General features: G+C 36.7%; 2 protein-coding genes across 12 annotated transcripts in view; both read left to right on the top strand.

Moving 5' to 3' along the window:
* Window positions 1–6,601, top strand: part of dock9b (dedicator of cytokinesis 9b) — a 64,769-nt gene extending 58,168 nt beyond the window's left edge. For 7 of the 11 annotated variants that reach the window (XM_043242712.1, XM_043242709.1, XM_043242705.1 and 4 more), the window contains 8 exons: window positions 49–162; window positions 1,170–1,175; window positions 1,935–2,081; window positions 2,875–3,085; window positions 4,720–4,910; window positions 5,078–5,178; window positions 5,273–5,411; window positions 5,861–6,601. In XM_043242712.1, the coding sequence (XP_043098647.1) occupies window positions 49–162; window positions 1,170–1,175; window positions 1,935–2,081; window positions 2,875–3,085; window positions 4,720–4,910; window positions 5,078–5,178; window positions 5,273–5,411; window positions 5,861–5,986 (1,035 nt within the window). In that variant the 3' untranslated portion in view covers window positions 5,987–6,601. Of the gene's footprint in view, window positions 1–48; window positions 163–1,169; window positions 1,176–1,934; window positions 2,082–2,874; window positions 3,086–4,719; window positions 4,911–5,077; window positions 5,179–5,272; window positions 5,412–5,750 lie in introns of all 11 variants that reach the window. The other 4 variants (XM_043242711.1, XM_043242704.1, XM_043242710.1 and 1 more) reach the window with 3 other exon arrangements.
* Window positions 6,602–8,672: 2,071 nt separating this feature from the next.
* On the top strand, window positions 8,673–17,341 carry slc15a1b (solute carrier family 15 member 1b). Its single transcript, XM_043242713.1, has 23 exons — window positions 8,673–8,829; window positions 8,988–9,025; window positions 9,233–9,317; window positions 9,435–9,576; window positions 10,198–10,317; window positions 10,464–10,563; window positions 11,355–11,445; window positions 11,973–12,056; window positions 12,145–12,227; window positions 13,092–13,178; window positions 13,268–13,357; window positions 13,455–13,499; window positions 13,612–13,644; window positions 13,795–13,883; window positions 13,971–14,052; window positions 14,219–14,335; window positions 14,864–14,995; window positions 15,079–15,125; window positions 15,238–15,345; window positions 15,439–15,553; window positions 15,911–16,048; window positions 16,139–16,246; window positions 16,355–17,341. Exons 1-23 carry the CDS (start codon window positions 8,823–8,825, stop codon window positions 16,583–16,585), a joined length of 2,172 nt encoding a protein of 723 aa, XP_043098648.1. The 5' UTR covers window positions 8,673–8,822; the 3' UTR covers window positions 16,586–17,341.
* The last annotated feature ends 40 nt before the right edge of the window (window positions 17,342–17,381 follow it).

The raw sequence follows: 17,381 nt of genomic DNA, 5'->3' as shown, positions 1-17,381 counted from the left end.
TTATGCAGTATTTGGACAGTATGAATGTGTTTTTGTGCTTTTGTGTAGAAACTGGCCCACCTGTATGACACATTACATCGAGCTTACACTAAAGTGATGGAAGTGATGCATTCTGGGAAGAGGCTACTTGGGACCTTCTTTAGAGTGGCATTTTTCGGACAGGTGAGACATTGCAAAGGTTACAGTGGTTTCAACTTGTCCAGCTTATACAGTTTGACTAAGAATTGAGCTGCATTATGGAAACAATACAAATGCATTTTATTTTAAAGAGGTCATTACATTAGGCATCACATTGAGATGAAAAAAGACCGGTGTATTATGAAAACATACTTTGACTTTTATTACTCAAAATCACTCAATGATATCACTCAATGAGCACCGTTTCCATCAATCAAACCAAAGAGAACAAAATCATCACTTCCTGATAAGCTGGCACTAAATATCACTAAGAAAAGTGTGAGAGGCCACTCAATATAGTAACTTAAATATATAATAAATGGCTTGTGTCTCAGAGCGAGCAGGGCGAAAAATACAATGAATGTGGTCGTTGCTTTTGTAAATGCCTCTGTAAATGCCAGTTGTGTTTTATAGTTTTTTACAATAATACAGAAATACTTTGATGCCAGACTCGTGCATTTTAGAATGACCATAACAGCATTTCAGATGATGTTCTACGAGATTGGTCCACTGGTTAGTGAGGTTCTGCCGTCTCATAGCGTGTATTTTTTTAATGCACATAGAGAAATTTATTTGGCCAACGCGTTTCCATTTCCCATTATTTGCATTAACCCCTTTTCACATTAACATTTTTTTTTCTTGAAAATGAGCATTTCTGATGCGACTTTTTTTAAAATGTGCATTAAAACAGGGTGATGTAAACAGAGCTATTGGCAAGTCTGCACATGCAATGTTTTATTTGTATGACTTACGTGATGTGAATATTCAGAACGCTTTTGGCTACTAATTTTAAGCAATTAAAATTTCCCACCTTAATATTACATTGAATAATAAAAGTCTATGATGTGACCTCTTTAAAAATGGAAAGGAGACACAGGCATTCCTTTATGCATGATATACCCTGCATGATAGCCGAAGTCTTGTTTAAAGCATGTGTAAGGCATTGTGGGTCTCGGTTAATCAATCTTTTCTGCTTTCTTTTCTTTCCTAAGGCTGCGGTAAGTGTTGTTGTGAACTGTGTGTGTGCTGTTTTACTCATTGTCAGGCAAGTTTGGCTTTGACCATAGTAGTCTCACTAAACTAGCGCTTGTTTGTCTGCTTGCATAATGCCCTTGGATTTGAAAAAGCCTTTTTTTCTGTGTGCTGCTAGCATCATTCATCAATCTTTAAACGCTTAACACATCCTGTCATCTGTACATCCTGTCATTTCTTCATCCCGGTTGAGCCAGACAGCACTCTGACTCTTTGTTTACTGTGGAAGCCATTTTTAAATGGGTTTGGACCATAAAAATGAGCTAGGCAACACTTAGAGAGCTTTTTCGCTATACGCTGTGCCCATTAACCTGACAGAGGCCATGAGATTTTATGGCTTAAGCTGTTTCAACAAAAAACTCAGCGAACGCTTTGTGTTCTACGTAAGTGCTGATGTTTCAAAAGTATCCATGTTTGACTACAGAAAATAAAAGATAGCACTGATTATTAAAAGATAACACAAATTCTCTGAAGTGCAGAAGACGTGATATTGATAGCCTGAGCTCTGCCATGCTTTGAAATCCTGAATACGTTGGAGGTTTTTAAGACAATTCAGCGTCAACGTGTGTGTCCATTGGTCATAACTCTTCATTTCCACGTGTGTGATGATGTAGAGGATGGTTGTTGGGATTGATTTTGTTAGCTGTACACATTAATAGTTTCAAATGTGTATGCATACTGTATGCCACACACAAAATATGACTGGAACATTGTGTGTGTTTCAGGGTTTCTTCGAAGACGAGGACGGAAAGGAGTATATCTATAAGGAACCAAAATTCACTCCTCTCTCAGAAATCTCCCAGCGTCTCCTCAAACTTTACTCGGACAAATTTGGTCAAGAAAATGTCAAAATGATCCAGGACTCTGGCAGGGTGAGAAAATGAGTATTCTGTGAATAAGTAGAAGCTCAGTTTATAGAACTTAAAGCAACAATTCTCACATTTTTTTTTGTCATCATTTACACTCCCTCATGTTGTTTCGAAACTGTATGACTTATTATTAAGATTTCAAGAAATGTTATTCAATTGAAGTCAGCAGGTAAATAAGGCCGTCTATGGCCTTTAGGTATTTGAAAAACTCTCTAATGTGCATTTCTAATGTACAAATGCTTATGTCATAGAGAGCAAAGTGCTTGTTGATAAAAGCACCACGTGATGAGAGGAATGCTGATCACATGTACACTCGTCAGACAAAAAACATATGATACATGAATATAAACAAGGTAACAACGTAATACTTTTATACAAAATAAAGGCACAAACTTGCCATGACATGATAAAATAGTGTACTATTTTAATTTCAGTGAAAAAAATGCCAATCGATCAAACTATGTAAGCATATTAAAGTACATTTGCACATAGGGAAATTTTAGTGTGGGTTTATTTGCACAAAAATTAATCTATGCTTGTTGGAGCATATATTATAATAGAAGAGCTGTATCATGATTATTTACTTTATCCAAGAGTCAGTTTTACAAAAACATACACACAAAGAGCATTACACCACAGATGATTTCAGTTCTGACAACAGACCTCCTGATATGGGAGGTTTGCAGTCAAACCTTAACCTCAGTGCACTTACAGACAAGAATTCTGTTTATTCACGTTTTATCAGTGTTTTACTGGTCTCCTCCCACCCTAATGTATCACATCTCATCTGTCTCAGGTCAACCCTAAAGATCTGGAGGCAAAGTTTGCATATATACAAGTGACACACGTGACGCCGTATCTAGAGGAAAAGGAGCTGGAAGAGAGGAAGACTGACTTTGAGAGGAGCCACAACATTCGGCGCTTTGTGTTTGAGACGCCATTTACAGAGTCAGGAAAGAGACATGGTGGGGTTGAGGAACAGTGCAAACGGAGGACGGTGCTCACCAGTGAGTGATCACTATCACTGATCACAGAATAGTTACTGCAGTGAATACAAAAAACACATATAACACATATAGGAATATTGTGCACACTTCAAATGTTAATACACATAAATGCATATACTATAGATCAGTCAAGTATAATCCTGATTTCATAGCACTCAATTTGACCAAGAAATTTAAATTAGATCATGTTTAGCAAAAGGTTTTTAAACTCTTTAAAAGAGAGTTTTAAGTGTTTTGCACACTATTTTTTTATTTTTTTTGATAGCACTTTGAGTGCACTTTTATTATTATTAGGGTATATTCGGTAACACTTTATGATGACTGCACGCTATAATTCATAGGTTAAGCATTAGTAAATGCTTAATTCATCTTTCATAAACCATTGTTCCAAAATTAATATGCATTAGTAAGCAGATTACAAGTAAAGCCATAAATGCCTTGTTCTTATATAGCATATATGTAATGTTTAATCATTTTATTTTCATAATAAAATGATGTAATTCATGATTGAGTCAGGTAGTTATAAAACGTTTAGTAGTTGTCAGGTATCTGTTTTATAAGCATTTACATTTACAGAGGAGATGTAAAGACTCATTTATCTTTCAACCAGAAAAGTTCAACACAACACAGAGGGATACAGAGCACAGAAATATTTTTCAAGATGCAAAAAATGAAACGGTACAACTGTACACTTATAAATAAATGAAAAACAAACCTCTGCAATTTCATAGAAAATAATTAAAATCTCCTTTGTAATAGATATGCTCATAAATCAAGAAAAAGGCATTTATATCTGTATTTATGAACTGCTTACTAATGACTATTAATGTTGGAACAATGCTTTATAAAGAAGACTAATGCTTACCTAATGATTCATAGCATGCAGTTATTATAAAGTGTTACCGTATATTCTTTTAAAATGTATTTACCTTTTTAATTTAGTGTGACAATCTCAGTAGTGATGATTTGCTTTGCTGTCATTTTTATCAATTTAAGGTATACATTCCTTTTTTTTTTTTTTTTTTTTTTTTTTTTTTACTTTTTAGTTATTTTTTAATTTACTTCAGTATACAGTATAGTTCAGTTGTTCCTTAATCTTTAACTTCCTTAAATCATTGCTTTATTACATTCACCGTACACAGGGAAACAAGATTTAATGAACATATGTCCTGGCCTCCATATGGTGTAATCCATTTATTTACCCAGCTATTCCCTGAACCCTAATCTTTAACGATTAGATTTTAGTCTGTACTTCCTGTATTAATACTGCACAGCCTGATGAGCTCTGGGCCACAGTTGCGTTCAGAAACAATGAATCCCTGTCTTTGTCTCAAGCTATTGCTATACGCTGTTTAGCGTTTTACAAGCAATCAGGACATTTCAAAGCCGAACCCTGATCTTCTGGCCACTGAGGCAGAATGACCTTTTTAGCGAACGTGTTCTAAATAAACCACTTTTCACAGTTTCAAAGTGTGCAATCCGCATGGAACATAAATCCTGATTACTGCACAAACATGAGTAGATTTCAGCTAGGACCTTAATGTGTTTGTTCTTCTAGCCACCCCTTCTATGAACGTACTGCTGCATTCATGTAATGCTTATTTGTTCTGTCTTGTCCAATCTGTCCCTTTCAGGCACACACTGTTTCCCGTATGTAAAGAAGCGCATAGCAGTGATGTATCAGCACCACACAGACCTGAGTCCCATCGAGGTGGCCATAGATGAGATGAGCGGGAAGGTGGCAGAACTCAGAGCCCTTTGCGCAACCAGTGAGGTCGACATGATCCGCCTGCAACTTAAGCTGCAGGGAAGCATTAGTGTACAGGTGCGTGTGTGTGAGAGTGTGTGTGCGACACATATGAACACACACCATTGGCCTGTTCCAAAAGCCAGCATTTCTAGGCATTGTGTATCTAGCCTGTGACAAATACAGGTTTAAGCCGACCAGCAGATGACCTTTTTATTAAATCTCTGTTCTCTATTTCTCTTCAGGTCAACGCTGGGCCACTTGCATATGCCAGAGCTTTCCTTGATGACGCCTGCGCCAAAAAATACCCAGATAACAAAGTCAAACAGCTTAAAGAGGTCTTCAGGTACATAGACACCATTTGAAATGCCTTCTAAAATCTCCACACATGTGCCTGCTTTCTTATTCTGTGTGTGTATTGTGTTTATTTGTGCATGCAGGCAGTTTGTTGAGGCATGTGGACAGGCTCTAGCTGTGAACGAAAGGTTGATCAAGGAGGACCAACAGGAATATCACGATGAGATGAAGGCCAGTTACAAGGACCTAGCCAGAGAGCTTTCGCACATCATGCATGAACAGGTAACCATACACGTACACAGTGGCAAATTGCAAAGCTTCTTTCTCATATGCCACTAACACAGAAATACACTGGCAGTGGATTGGAATAAATGCCTTTTGAAAGAAATCTCACCAAGTCTCTAAATTTGTTGAATTAAGAAAACAACACAGGAACGTCAGTATTTTTTTATCAAATAAATGGAGCTTTCGTGAGCATAAGAGACTTCTTTCAAAAACATTTAAAAATCACTATTACTCAAACTTTGCCCGCCAGAACATTAGTAGGATAACTTGAATATTTGGTTTATATTTCATATTCATCATGCTCATTTTCTCTCTCTTTTGTGCTGGCCTCTGTAGATCGGATGGTAATAATGCATACGATTAATCATACATGAAAGACAACACAATACAGTTCAAGTGCGTGTTTGAGCCGTTCTTTTTCAACCTGCACTCTTCCTCTCCATCAGATCTCCGCTGTGGAGGGCGGAACCAAGAGCTCTCTTTCTGATTCGCTGCATATTTTCAATGCCATCAGTGGCACGCCCAGCGGCACCACCCTGCATGGCATACCTAGCTCCGCCTCCTCCGTCTGACTCTCACCCCTGGCCTTAAAACTCTGACCCTGCCCACAGCCAGAGAGACGGACAGACAGACTGAAAAGCGCCGAAAGAGAAAGAACAAGGAAAGAATGGAATTTCATAGTCCGACACTCCTGAATGAATCGCCCGTCAATCAGCATCCAGGACACTGGGAAAAGCAGGTGTGTCTGGTGTTTGGGACGTCCACATACTATTCCCATAAGACTCATTGCTTTTGTTCTTCTCTCACCCACTCCAGTCCTCCGTTCACAGGGGTTTCCTGTTGAGACTATCACTTTTATTTTTTACACAACCAGAACAACTTGAAAAATCTGCCTTTTTACCTTCACATTCCTTAATTTTAATGTTTCATGTTTCCATATATTCACCAATTCTGCGTGTTTTTATGCTGCTCTGTGCTGCAAGAGAGGCTGCAACCTCACTTCCTGTGTCTAAGGCAGCAGCCGTCCATTGAGTAGTAATGAAGAGAATATAACTATGCTTTAGTGTAGCAGGAAGTTTGAGCATTACTGTACAAAATACCCATGATCACCTGAGCCACTCAAGCTTTTTTTAGCCCACACTTTCATCATTTGTTTCCCTTTTTTTTTTTTTTTTTTCGTTAAAAATCAAGAAACAATTGCTGTTTCTTTGTAGCGGAGTGCAATAATTCTCTCTTTCTTTGTCCTGTTTTGGTTCCTGAAGATCTCTTGCCAAAGTGAAAAGGCTAGATGTGAAATATCTAAATATATATGGACAAAAGAGATGAACACAAGGATTTTTATAACCGTTTATGTTTGTTTAAATGTAAATTGTTTTATATCGAGGGTTAGATATGGGGCGGGGGGGTATTTTTATTTAAAAGAATCTGTTCTGGAAATATATTAATGTCCCTAAAATCTCTGAATAAAATGTATTATCTTTAATCAGCTTTCATGTGGTTTTCATTATTATCAGCGGCTGCCCTTAAACTTACTTTATCTCTACTGCTGTCAACTTTATTATTTACCAACCGAGACCCTTATAAAGGTCGTTAAAGCCTGGTCTGTACAACCTCATCTATACAGTATTTATGGGCCTTTAGCACCACTGCAAACGCATGCAGCCCATTAATTACGTTCTTGTATCTGAATCCTGCCCATTTCAAATCATATACTGTATATGGTAGATGATACCGATGAAGTTTCAGTTTTCAGTTTTGTTTTTAAAGTTCATTCTGAATAAAACCTGCTGACTTGTTGTCGATCTACACGCATGCTGGCTCCCACCGGCCTCCCCCTGCCCTCTCCACCGCTGTCTCCATTGTATAACAGCAGCATCTCTGTGTGGATGAGGGCTGTTTGTTTCCCCTCTCTCTTCCAATGAATTACAGCTCTCAGCTTGAGTAAGCCATTTTAACATTGTATAACAGCTGACGATGTGCTTTGTGGATTGTAATATAATCATGATATGTGATATATATTTATAACTTTTATTTTGGATGTATATGGACATATATATTAGTGCTGTCAAGTGATTCGCGTCCAATAATATGTGTATGTTCTGTGTAAATTTATTACGTGCACACACACACGTACGCATGTATATATTTAACAAAAATATGTTCCGTTTTAAATATATTTATATATGATATAAATTATTTGCAAAAACAGATATGTTTTTCAAAAAAAAATGATGTTATGTTTTCATTGTGGTAGTTAGCTGTATTTTTTATCCAATCAGAATAACCCAACTGCAGTTAGAATAATATTAATTGGAATGAACAATGAAAAAACATGATTTTTGACCTGTAATTGCAAAAGAGCTCTTCAGATATACACAATACACACAATATATAAATGTCTGTGATGTAATAACATATACAGTTGTTGCAGTTATGGAGTCATATCTGGACAGGGTAATAAATGGAATTATTAGGGTTATTTAGAACAGTCATATGATGTGTTGGCGATGTTTTGATGTTTCAGAATTATCTAGCCTATCTAATCAACATTCTTTCAACCTGCATTTTTAGCTATGAGAGTTAATTATTATATTAAATCAGCCTCCATTTACCATTCAGCAGAATTTTGTTTAAGATTTGGTTACATTTATGTTACAGTTATGCTTTTATTTAGATAGATCAGTACAGGTCGACGGGAAGCAAAGTGGGAGAGAGATAAATGGAGATGGGGTCGGGAAAGGTCTGGGAGCTGGGACTCGAACTTGGGACACCCAAAATGAAATAGCAAGTTTTTATAGACCAGAAAACATTTTTATATATATAGAAAAGTGATATATGAATATATATATATATATATATATATATATATATATATATATATATATATATATATATATATATATATATATATATATATATATATATATATATATATATATATATATTTTTTATTTTTTTAAATGTTTGATTTAAATCACACACACACACACACGCACACACACACACACACACAATCGTAAGAAAAAAAAAGATAATTTTGCACTTTTCAGTATATTAACTACTCATTAACTTGCCTATCTCATTACAAAGGCCAAACGTTCACATGATTTGATTTTCAGCATATATTGATAAGACTCCCATAAATAACTAAACTGGACCCACTCATACGCACACACACAGTCACAAACACCGTCATAAATATCTACGTCAATCTCATTTTTACCCAGTGGTGGCTAAGGATACAATTTATTGTCCAGAGTCTATAAAACCCTGTTACTTGTCTCCCTCAGATTACAGCTCTGTCTGTCCCGGGTCGTGTGTGAGTGTGTGTGTGTGAGTGAGTGAGTGTGCGTCTCTGTACTAAAGGATATTCTTTACGAGAAGGCAGCCTCAGGCAAAGAAGTCACCATGGAAGGTGAGTAAACCTGGAGGTCGATATGGAACAATATAATAATATTTATCCCTGCTAACTCTACTAACTTTGCACATGGAGCTGAGCCTGTTCTTAAACTGAGCGCGCATTAGAGCTATTTTAATGACATTTCACTTCAGTTTGTGTTTTGTTTGTTGCAGACAAAGAGGAACAAAGGACAAAGAAGACCAAAAACAGGGTGAGACTTTGAATTCAGAATTGCTTGCCATTATTTTTTATTAAATGTAATGATTTTTTTTTTAATAGTGCAATAAATATAATGGCGGCGCCATTAGTAAGCTCTGTTTTATAATCGTATATAAAAATGCAAATATATACAGTACTAATTTGTCAATGTTCTTGTTCTAAGGAAGTATTTTAATAGAGCTGCTATTTTCCTTTGTAGCCAAGTTGCTTGGGATATCCGGTCAGCATATTTTTCATTGTGGTGAATGAGTTCTGTGAGCGATTCTCCTACTATGGCATGAAAGGTGAGAGCATGCACATGAAATAATATGAGTTTATCTCGGTTCTCAGCCTTCACGTAGATGGTTTCACATGATGATCTCATGTTTGACTCATGTCTTTCCCGTCTCTGTGTGTCGCAGCGGTGCTGGTGCTGTACTTCAAGTATTTCATCGGTTGGGACAATGATTTGTCCACCACCATCTACCACACCTTCGTGGCTCTGTGCTACCTGACACCCATCCTGGGGGCCATCATTGCAGACTCATGGCTGGGGAAGTTCAAGTGAGTTTTAGGCCTTGGAAAATATTCAGAATAACATACTATTAACTACACCAGGAATAAATGCAATATATATACTGTATATGCGGACTGGAATAATGGTGGATGAAATGAGATTTAGAAATATACATTAAAATAGAAACAAGTTATTTTAAATACTGTAACTACATTACAGTATTATTTACTGTATTTTTCATTAAATAAATGAGCATAAGCAACTTTGTTTCAAAACGTAAAAAAATCTTTACAGCCTAATGTGATTATTTTAAAACAAATTTTAAGATAAATTAATTACGAATTAATAATAAGTGCAATATTAAAATGCAGTAATATAAAAATAATTCTTAAAATATTTTTAAGAAAGAGTTATCAATAACTCAATTTTATTTGCCTTTTCTTTACAATAAATACTGATCCAAAGTTTTTTGTTTTTTTTTAAATAACTTTTTCCCCCTGAACATTTACTTGGACCCCAAGCACCACCTTGTGGTCTCCTGGCGGTCCCCGGGCCCCAGTTTATACGCTCCTAGTACACTGTCACAGTCAAAAGGCTTAGTTCAACAACATTCGATTATGATTTTTCTCTCTTCTAAAATGCAAATGTGTATTCTCCGCTTTTCGCAGGACTATCGTGTATCTGTCCATAGTATACACCATCGGCCAGGTGGTCATGGCGATCAGTGCCATCCATGACATCACAGATACCGACCGAGACGGTACACCTGACAACATGACCTTCCATATGTGAGTTACTGCTGGGGATATGCTTTGTTGCTATATTATTGTAACCAACCCAAATAACCTATTAAGTTATCGTTTTTAAATCTACTGCCACTGTTTTTTACGTGATTGTTATTACGTGCATTTGAATTTCATTTCTTTTATTTTAGTGCCATGTCCATGCTGGGACTCATGCTCATTGCTTTGGGAACCGGAGGTATTAAACCCTGTGTGGCGGCATTTGGAGGAGATCAGTTTGAAGACCATCAGGCATGTGGACCCTTACACACACACACACACACACACACACACACACACAAGGGGAAAGAGCTGCATTCAAGCATAACAGCACATTCTTGTGTGTAAATCAATTAGCTGTTATCAGTTCAAGGTTAAGTCTCTGATATTGAGTGTTAGAGATTAACAAATAGAGATACTTAAGTGATTTGTAGACTCCTACCCCCTCCAGCACTGCCACAAGGATATCCAGTCTAAAGGTGAAATATGCATATTTTTTGCCAAATGTTCAAATATGAGGAATGCTGGAGTTTCTATTAGATTAAAGTCAGCATTCCTCATATTCTAACATTTTCACCATGTTTTCAGCCAGTAGTACCTGGACAAGTGATACTAGTGATCTTATTGGCTTAAAGTACTAAAGTTTTTATTATGGTATACTCAGGTTAAATTGTTTTTATTGTTGTTTAAAATAAAACTATTCAGCAAGAATGGATTAAATTGTCACAAAATATTAAGCAACACACGTGTTTTCAGTACTGATAATCATAAGAAATGTTTCTTAAGCAACAAATCAGCTTATAAAAAAGCTTTCTGAAAGATTGTAAGACACTAAAGACTGACTTTCAGCTTTATCACAGCAATAAAAAAAAATGATTCAAACTGAAGCTTTAATTAAATAATAAAATGTAATAATATTGTAATAAATATTTTTTAAATAATGACAAGAGTAATATTAAAACATTTTAAAAACGGATTCACCCCAAATGGTTGAAAAGTAATGTACATAAATGATGTGTCTAATGATTTTTGTTTTATTTCAGGAAAAACAAAGAAGTACATTCTTTTCCATATTTTATCTGTCCATTAACGCTGGCAGTCTTCTCTCCACTCTCATCACGCCCATCCTGAGAGGTGTGTATTTACAGCAATCACAGTCTGAATAGCATCTTTGTTTTAAGACGTCCTTGATACACGTTACATGTACATACCATTGTAATAATAAATGACGTATAATTTGGCTACATGCTAGTAACTCTAACTCACTCTAACGCTAAGTGCTAATGTGCAAGGCTAACCCTAACTATATAGTAAGCACATGTAGTTAATGAGATTTGTATTAAAATGAAACCACTGTATTGTTCAAAGTGGAGTGTAACATATATCTATATGCTATAACTATACCAACACTCGTCATAACACTTGCATATTGCATTTGTTGGCTTCAGTTGCCTGTACTGTTACAATTTGTTATTTAGCACATAAAAGCATCTGCTAAATGACTAAAGGTAAATATTAATGTACTCAAATATATAACTACACTGTAACAAGGACACCTTAAAAAAAGTATCTTTTACTGTTGTTAATGCACAAGTATAGATTGGTGAATGTGCTTATGAACAATACGTCTCGTCTTTGTGTGCATTCGTCACGTTGTCCAGCTCAAGAGTGTGGTATCTACTCGAAGCAAAGTTGTTTCCCGCTGGCTTTTGGAGTCCCTGCAGCTCTCATGGTGGTTGCCCTCAGTAAGTTACAGCTGCTTGGCTCTGCTTGTACGTTTTATGACCACACGGTGGCAGCCGTGTCTGACTGAGCTTGCTCTTCTCTCTGCAGTTGTGTTCGTCGTAGGCCACAAAATGTACATTATGGAATCCCCCAAAGGCAACATCCTGCTGCAAGTCATGAAATGCATTGGAGTAAGAGCTTAGACGACATTTCTTTCTTTAAGAAGTAGTGTTACGTTTTTTGGAAAAAGGGAGAGATTAAACGAGACCTCTACGTTACAGTTCCGTTAAGCGACAAAGTGACTTGCATGTTTAGTATAGAAATATTATGATGATGTGGATTAATGTAAAACATGGCCAAAAAATGAAATGAAAACCACATATGATATGATGGACCACAAAACGAGTCTTAAGTAGCAAGGTAGCATCAATACATCGTATGGGTCAAAATTTATTTTTCTTTTATGCCAAACATGCATTAGGATATTAAGTAAAGATTATATTCCATGAAGATACTTAGTACATTTCTTACTAGAAATATATCAAAACTTAACTACTGATTAATAATATGCATTGCTGAGGACTTCATTTGGACAACGTTAATGGCAATATTCTCAATATTTAGATTTTTTTGCGCAGTCAGATTTTCAAAAAGTAAACCAAATATAGTCATACCCTAACAAATCATATTAAAAGCGTATTTATTCAGCTATCGGATGATGCATAAATCTCAGTTTCCAAAGCTTGACCCTTATGGCTGGATTTGTGGTCCATGGTCACTTATGTGGTCACATATTATTATTATCAATATTTAAACCAAAGAATATTTCTTTCAGGATTCACTGATGAATACAAAGATAAGCATTTATCTGAAATGTTTTCGCCGTACTTTAGCCCAAACAAATAGAGGCTTGGGGCGCAGAAGAGACTTCTTTAAGAAAAAGCATATAAAATTCACTGTTGAAAAACCTTTTGGCTGGTAGTGTAATTGATCTGGTAACATCAAGTCATGTGGAAAAGTCTAATTTTGTGATTGTTTTCTTTCATCGTCTACAGTTTGCAGTTAAGAACCGTTTCAATCACCGCAGTAAGCAATACCCCAAGAGAGAGCACTGGATGGACTGGGCGGAAGAGAAATATGAAGTATGTTACACAAACCACCACGATTACATGTTTTAAATATGCACCAACTCTTCAATGCACAGAAGTTCACAGACATTGTCTTTTTACAGAAACTCCTGATCGCTCAGGTGAAGATGGTGTTGAAGGTTCTGTTCCTCTATATCCCTCTGCCAATGTTCTGGGCTTTATTTGACCAGCAGGTCAGTGTAGAAACACAATGAAACAATCAAATTCATACAGATTCAACGCAGCTGTTCTTGGGCTTGATGTTAAATGAGAGTTTTGCCGTCTTTGCAGGGCTCCCGCTGGACTCTTCAAGCCACCACTATGAATGGTAACTTTGTAAGTAAAAAAATATATATTTTAACTATTTTGAACCAAATGCACATACAACTGTCCAGTTGTGTTGTGATATTTTATATGGTAAACCCTTTCTTTCTTTGTGTCGTCATAGGGAGCATTTATAATTCAGCCAGATCAGATGCAGGTGAGACTGAACTTTTTTTGTGTGTGTCCATAATTGTGTTTTACTATGATTAACGGGATGTGAAATGACCAGGATAGTATGTGATGATAACATTATACATTGCAGTTTACATACAGTGCATTTGTACTCATCATTTATGTTCTGGGGCAGATTGTGAACCCCATACTGATTGTGATAATGGTGCCGATCATGGACTCTGCAGTGTATCCCCTTATCAAGAAATGCCATATTAACTTCACGTAAGTCCTGGATAATGTGTACTGCATTTGCCTTTGTGATTTAGAGCCGTGATATTTGACTGTGACTGTGTGTGTGGTGTTTCCCAGGCCCCTGCGGAGGATGACTGTTGGTATGCTGCTGGCCGCGTTGGCATTTGTGGCTGCTGCTCTTTTGCAGATTCAAATAGACGTGAGTAACAGATTTCTTGCAGTCTAGTAGATATTTTGCAACGACGTCTGCGAAACAAATCCCGATGCCGCTTTTAGATTGTCATTAGTACGGCTTGCTTTATGCCCTTAGCTTTCTAGAACAATAAACGGTAAGTTTCTGACATGCCTGTCTTGTAACCCAACAGCAAACAATGCCTAGCTTCCCATCAAGCTCTCAAACCCAGGTGAAGTTCCTGAACCTGGAGAACGCACCACTGCCTGTTATAGTGGAGGGGCAAGAACAGTTTGATGTTCCTGGTTTGGTAAGTTCACACGATTGCACATCAAACTCAATCGTTGAGAACCATAATTAAAAAAAAGTAACAAATGGGTGTCTCATGAATTATGTACTGTACATAATAAGCACTGTTATTGTATGTCTAATAGTGTATATGCAAACGGTACATCACAGGAAAAATATTGTCCTTAAGTAATCATTTTCTTTGTTAACAGTAAAGCTAGTTCTAACTTTCTCACACGTGACTTTTCCATTTTGCCTTATTTTTATTTAATAAATAATGACACGGTGTTATATCATGTTGTTGCTGCTCTTTTTATTTTTATTTTTTTCTTTCTATATATTTTTTATTGCGCCCTGATACATAAAACTATGTAAATCTATAAGGTGATAGAGTTAATTAACGTTCACAGATTTTACATGTGAACTCTTTTACCTTGTTGCTAACAAGAGAGGCACTTTACATTTTTTTATTAATATTTTTCCTAAGAAAATGTATATGTGCTATATGTAAACTGTACATAATCATCAGAGTCGTGTTCTGCTCCCCCAGTCCTCTAATGAATACATGATGCTCGACACCGAGGACGTTGTGGTTTCTGCCGGAGGACAAAACGCTACAGTTTCTTTCGAGATGAAAACGAGGCACACAGTTTTGATAAATAATAACGGAATACTACAAACAGTGAGTGCTACATTTGTTTTTTACAGATATAGTAATTATTACTGTATTGTTCGGTGCGTTCTGATGAATTGTTTTGTTTACAGCTCAATGACATAACCGAGAAACCGAATCAAGGCTTGAATGCGATCAGGTTAGTGCGCCGCTTAATTGTTTTTTGAACATTCTTTACAAAATGTATTGGAAGAGATGTTTTGAAACTAGAACGCCTATTCAAATTGATTAACAGCAGACGTATGTTGTAGGTTTGTGAACGGCTTCAGATCTCATCTGAACTTCACAATAAAGTCTGATAATCTGGGTCCCATCGCTCCCTTAAAAGGATCAGGCTACTTCAACGTGACCCACGGCAAGTATGTGTTGCGTTTCAGATATTTTGTATTACAGTTACTAATATATCATAGCTGCATTTCTACACTGATTTGATTCGATATCCCCCTTCCCAGAGCCAACTTTACCATTACAAACGAAGAAGGAGAGACGTGCCACTACATCCTTCAACTGGGCTTCGGAAGCTCCTACACAGTCCTGATCCCAGGAAACTTCAGTTTTGGACAATCTGTAAGTCGTGCTTCGCAGTCACGCATTAACTGTTCTGATATGCAATTATTAATAAAACTTTAATGTTAGGTGGGGATTTTCGCAAATAATAATGATTCATTTTTAAATCTATTGACAACATTAATAATATTAAAATATTTCAACTTAATTTAAACATCTAGGTAACTAGAAGTCAAATGTCTTTTTTCTCAATCAGAGTCTTGGATATTCTGTTTAATTATAGCAAGCCTCCCAATTTCTTCTAACAAAAAATAAATCATCCTACTAGACCTAGCAGCAGATCTAGCAATAGTTTAGTTCGTTGCCATTTTCAAAAGTGGAAATTGCAAAAATAATTGTGTCTGAATGCGCGTGCAGTGTGCAGATACCATCAACGCAATCCAGGACATTGAACCGAACGGCATCCACATGGCCTGGCAGGTCATTCAGTACTTCTTGATGACCTGTGGAGAAGTGGTCTTCTCCGTCACTGGCCTGGACTTCTCCTATTCACAGGTATGCTGTGCTGTCTGGAACGTTCGGAAAATAATTCAAGCAATCTCTTTATTAACAGTTCTCTCATAATTTGGCTGCGTAACCTTTTAGGCACCAAGCAATATGAAGTCGGTTCTCCAGGCCGGTTGGCTGTTGACTGTTGCAGTGGGAAACATCATTGTGCTCATCGTGGCTGAGGCAGGCTCACTTCCAGATCAGGTAAACCATATAAATTGCTGTATTTTTGGACAAAACTCCTAGTCAGACGATACTTACCGTTTGCATCGGTTTTGTTACCGACTCATCTGCGCTTCCGTGTCGTTGCAGTGGGCAGAATACGTGCTGTTTGCATGTCTCCTGGTGGCCGTGAGTATCATCTTCGCGGTCATGGCTTACTTCTACACCTACATAGACCCGACGGAAATTGAGGCTAAATTTATGGAGCTTGAGCCAGAAGATAAGAAAAAGAAAGAGCTTGAAATGACGACTAGAGACAATTTGGCCTACGCAAACAACGAGACGCCAGAAAAAACAGACGCCAAACAGACGAAGATCTAGATCCATCGCTGCGTTTTTCTCTTGATCTATGGTTTGAAAGCGTTGGTGTTCCCTTTACTGTTGATCGAAGTTGGGCTTAGGATCTGTTATGCAGTAGTACAAACACAACACGGCCCTAAATCAGCCCAAGAAAAGTAAATTCTACCTGAAATTGAATGGTGTGTTTGGGACGGCAACCATGGGTAGAAGATTTTGGTAGTTTATAGAGTCTGATATGGTTAAGATCAGCGTTAAAGTGGCCGTGTGTCACTGTCCTGTGCATTGGTGCCTTTGCAGGCGGGATTTATTTATAAGTATAATAAGTTTACTATTGACGAATAGATGAGGTGAAGTAAGTTACGCTCTTACGGGAAATTAAATTTACTGTTATTATGGAAAAGTGGAAATACATCACACGGTTATTAAATTCCATTTTGAATGCTGATTGTACTTTAAAAAACTGTGGATTATATCTTTCAGAAAATATTCTAAAGTGCCTCTAAATAATTTTTAATAGCCATTCATCTATACCAAGCAAAGGGGTATAACAAAGTATCGTAAAGTTTAATTCATTTTCACCAGTCAATGTGAAATTTGCAGGGGTTACAAGAAGAACGTGCGTATAACTATGAGCACTGAAGTTCAGTGTTTTCCTTTATGTGTTTTTAAATTATTTTTTCTACATAACACTGTAAATGGATTTGAAACTACATTGGGTCCAATAAGCTGTGAATAAATCAATGTTTGATGAAGTGCTTCAATAAAAAAATAAATAAACTTGTGTCTCACAATAACAATATTTTGCAGATTATTTTGA

The sequence above is a fragment of the Puntigrus tetrazona genome, chromosome 6 (genome assembly GCF_018831695.1).
Source record: "Puntigrus tetrazona isolate hp1 chromosome 6, ASM1883169v1, whole genome shotgun sequence".
Classification (NCBI taxonomy): Eukaryota; Metazoa; Chordata; class Actinopteri; order Cypriniformes; family Cyprinidae; genus Puntigrus; species Puntigrus tetrazona.
This window is presented reverse-complemented; position numbering and strand designations above follow the sequence as displayed.

Bases quoted from the DNA above. Each gene is read 5' to 3' on its own strand.
- slc15a1b (XM_043242713.1), top strand. The intron at 12,228-13,091 runs GTAAGAGCTTAG...CATCGTCTACAG, and splicing joins AAGTCATGAAATGCATTGGA to TTTGCAGTTAAGAACCGTTT. The intron at 13,358-13,454 runs GTCAGTGTAGAA...CCGTCTTTGCAG, and splicing joins GGGCTTTATTTGACCAGCAG to GGCTCCCGCTGGACTCTTCA.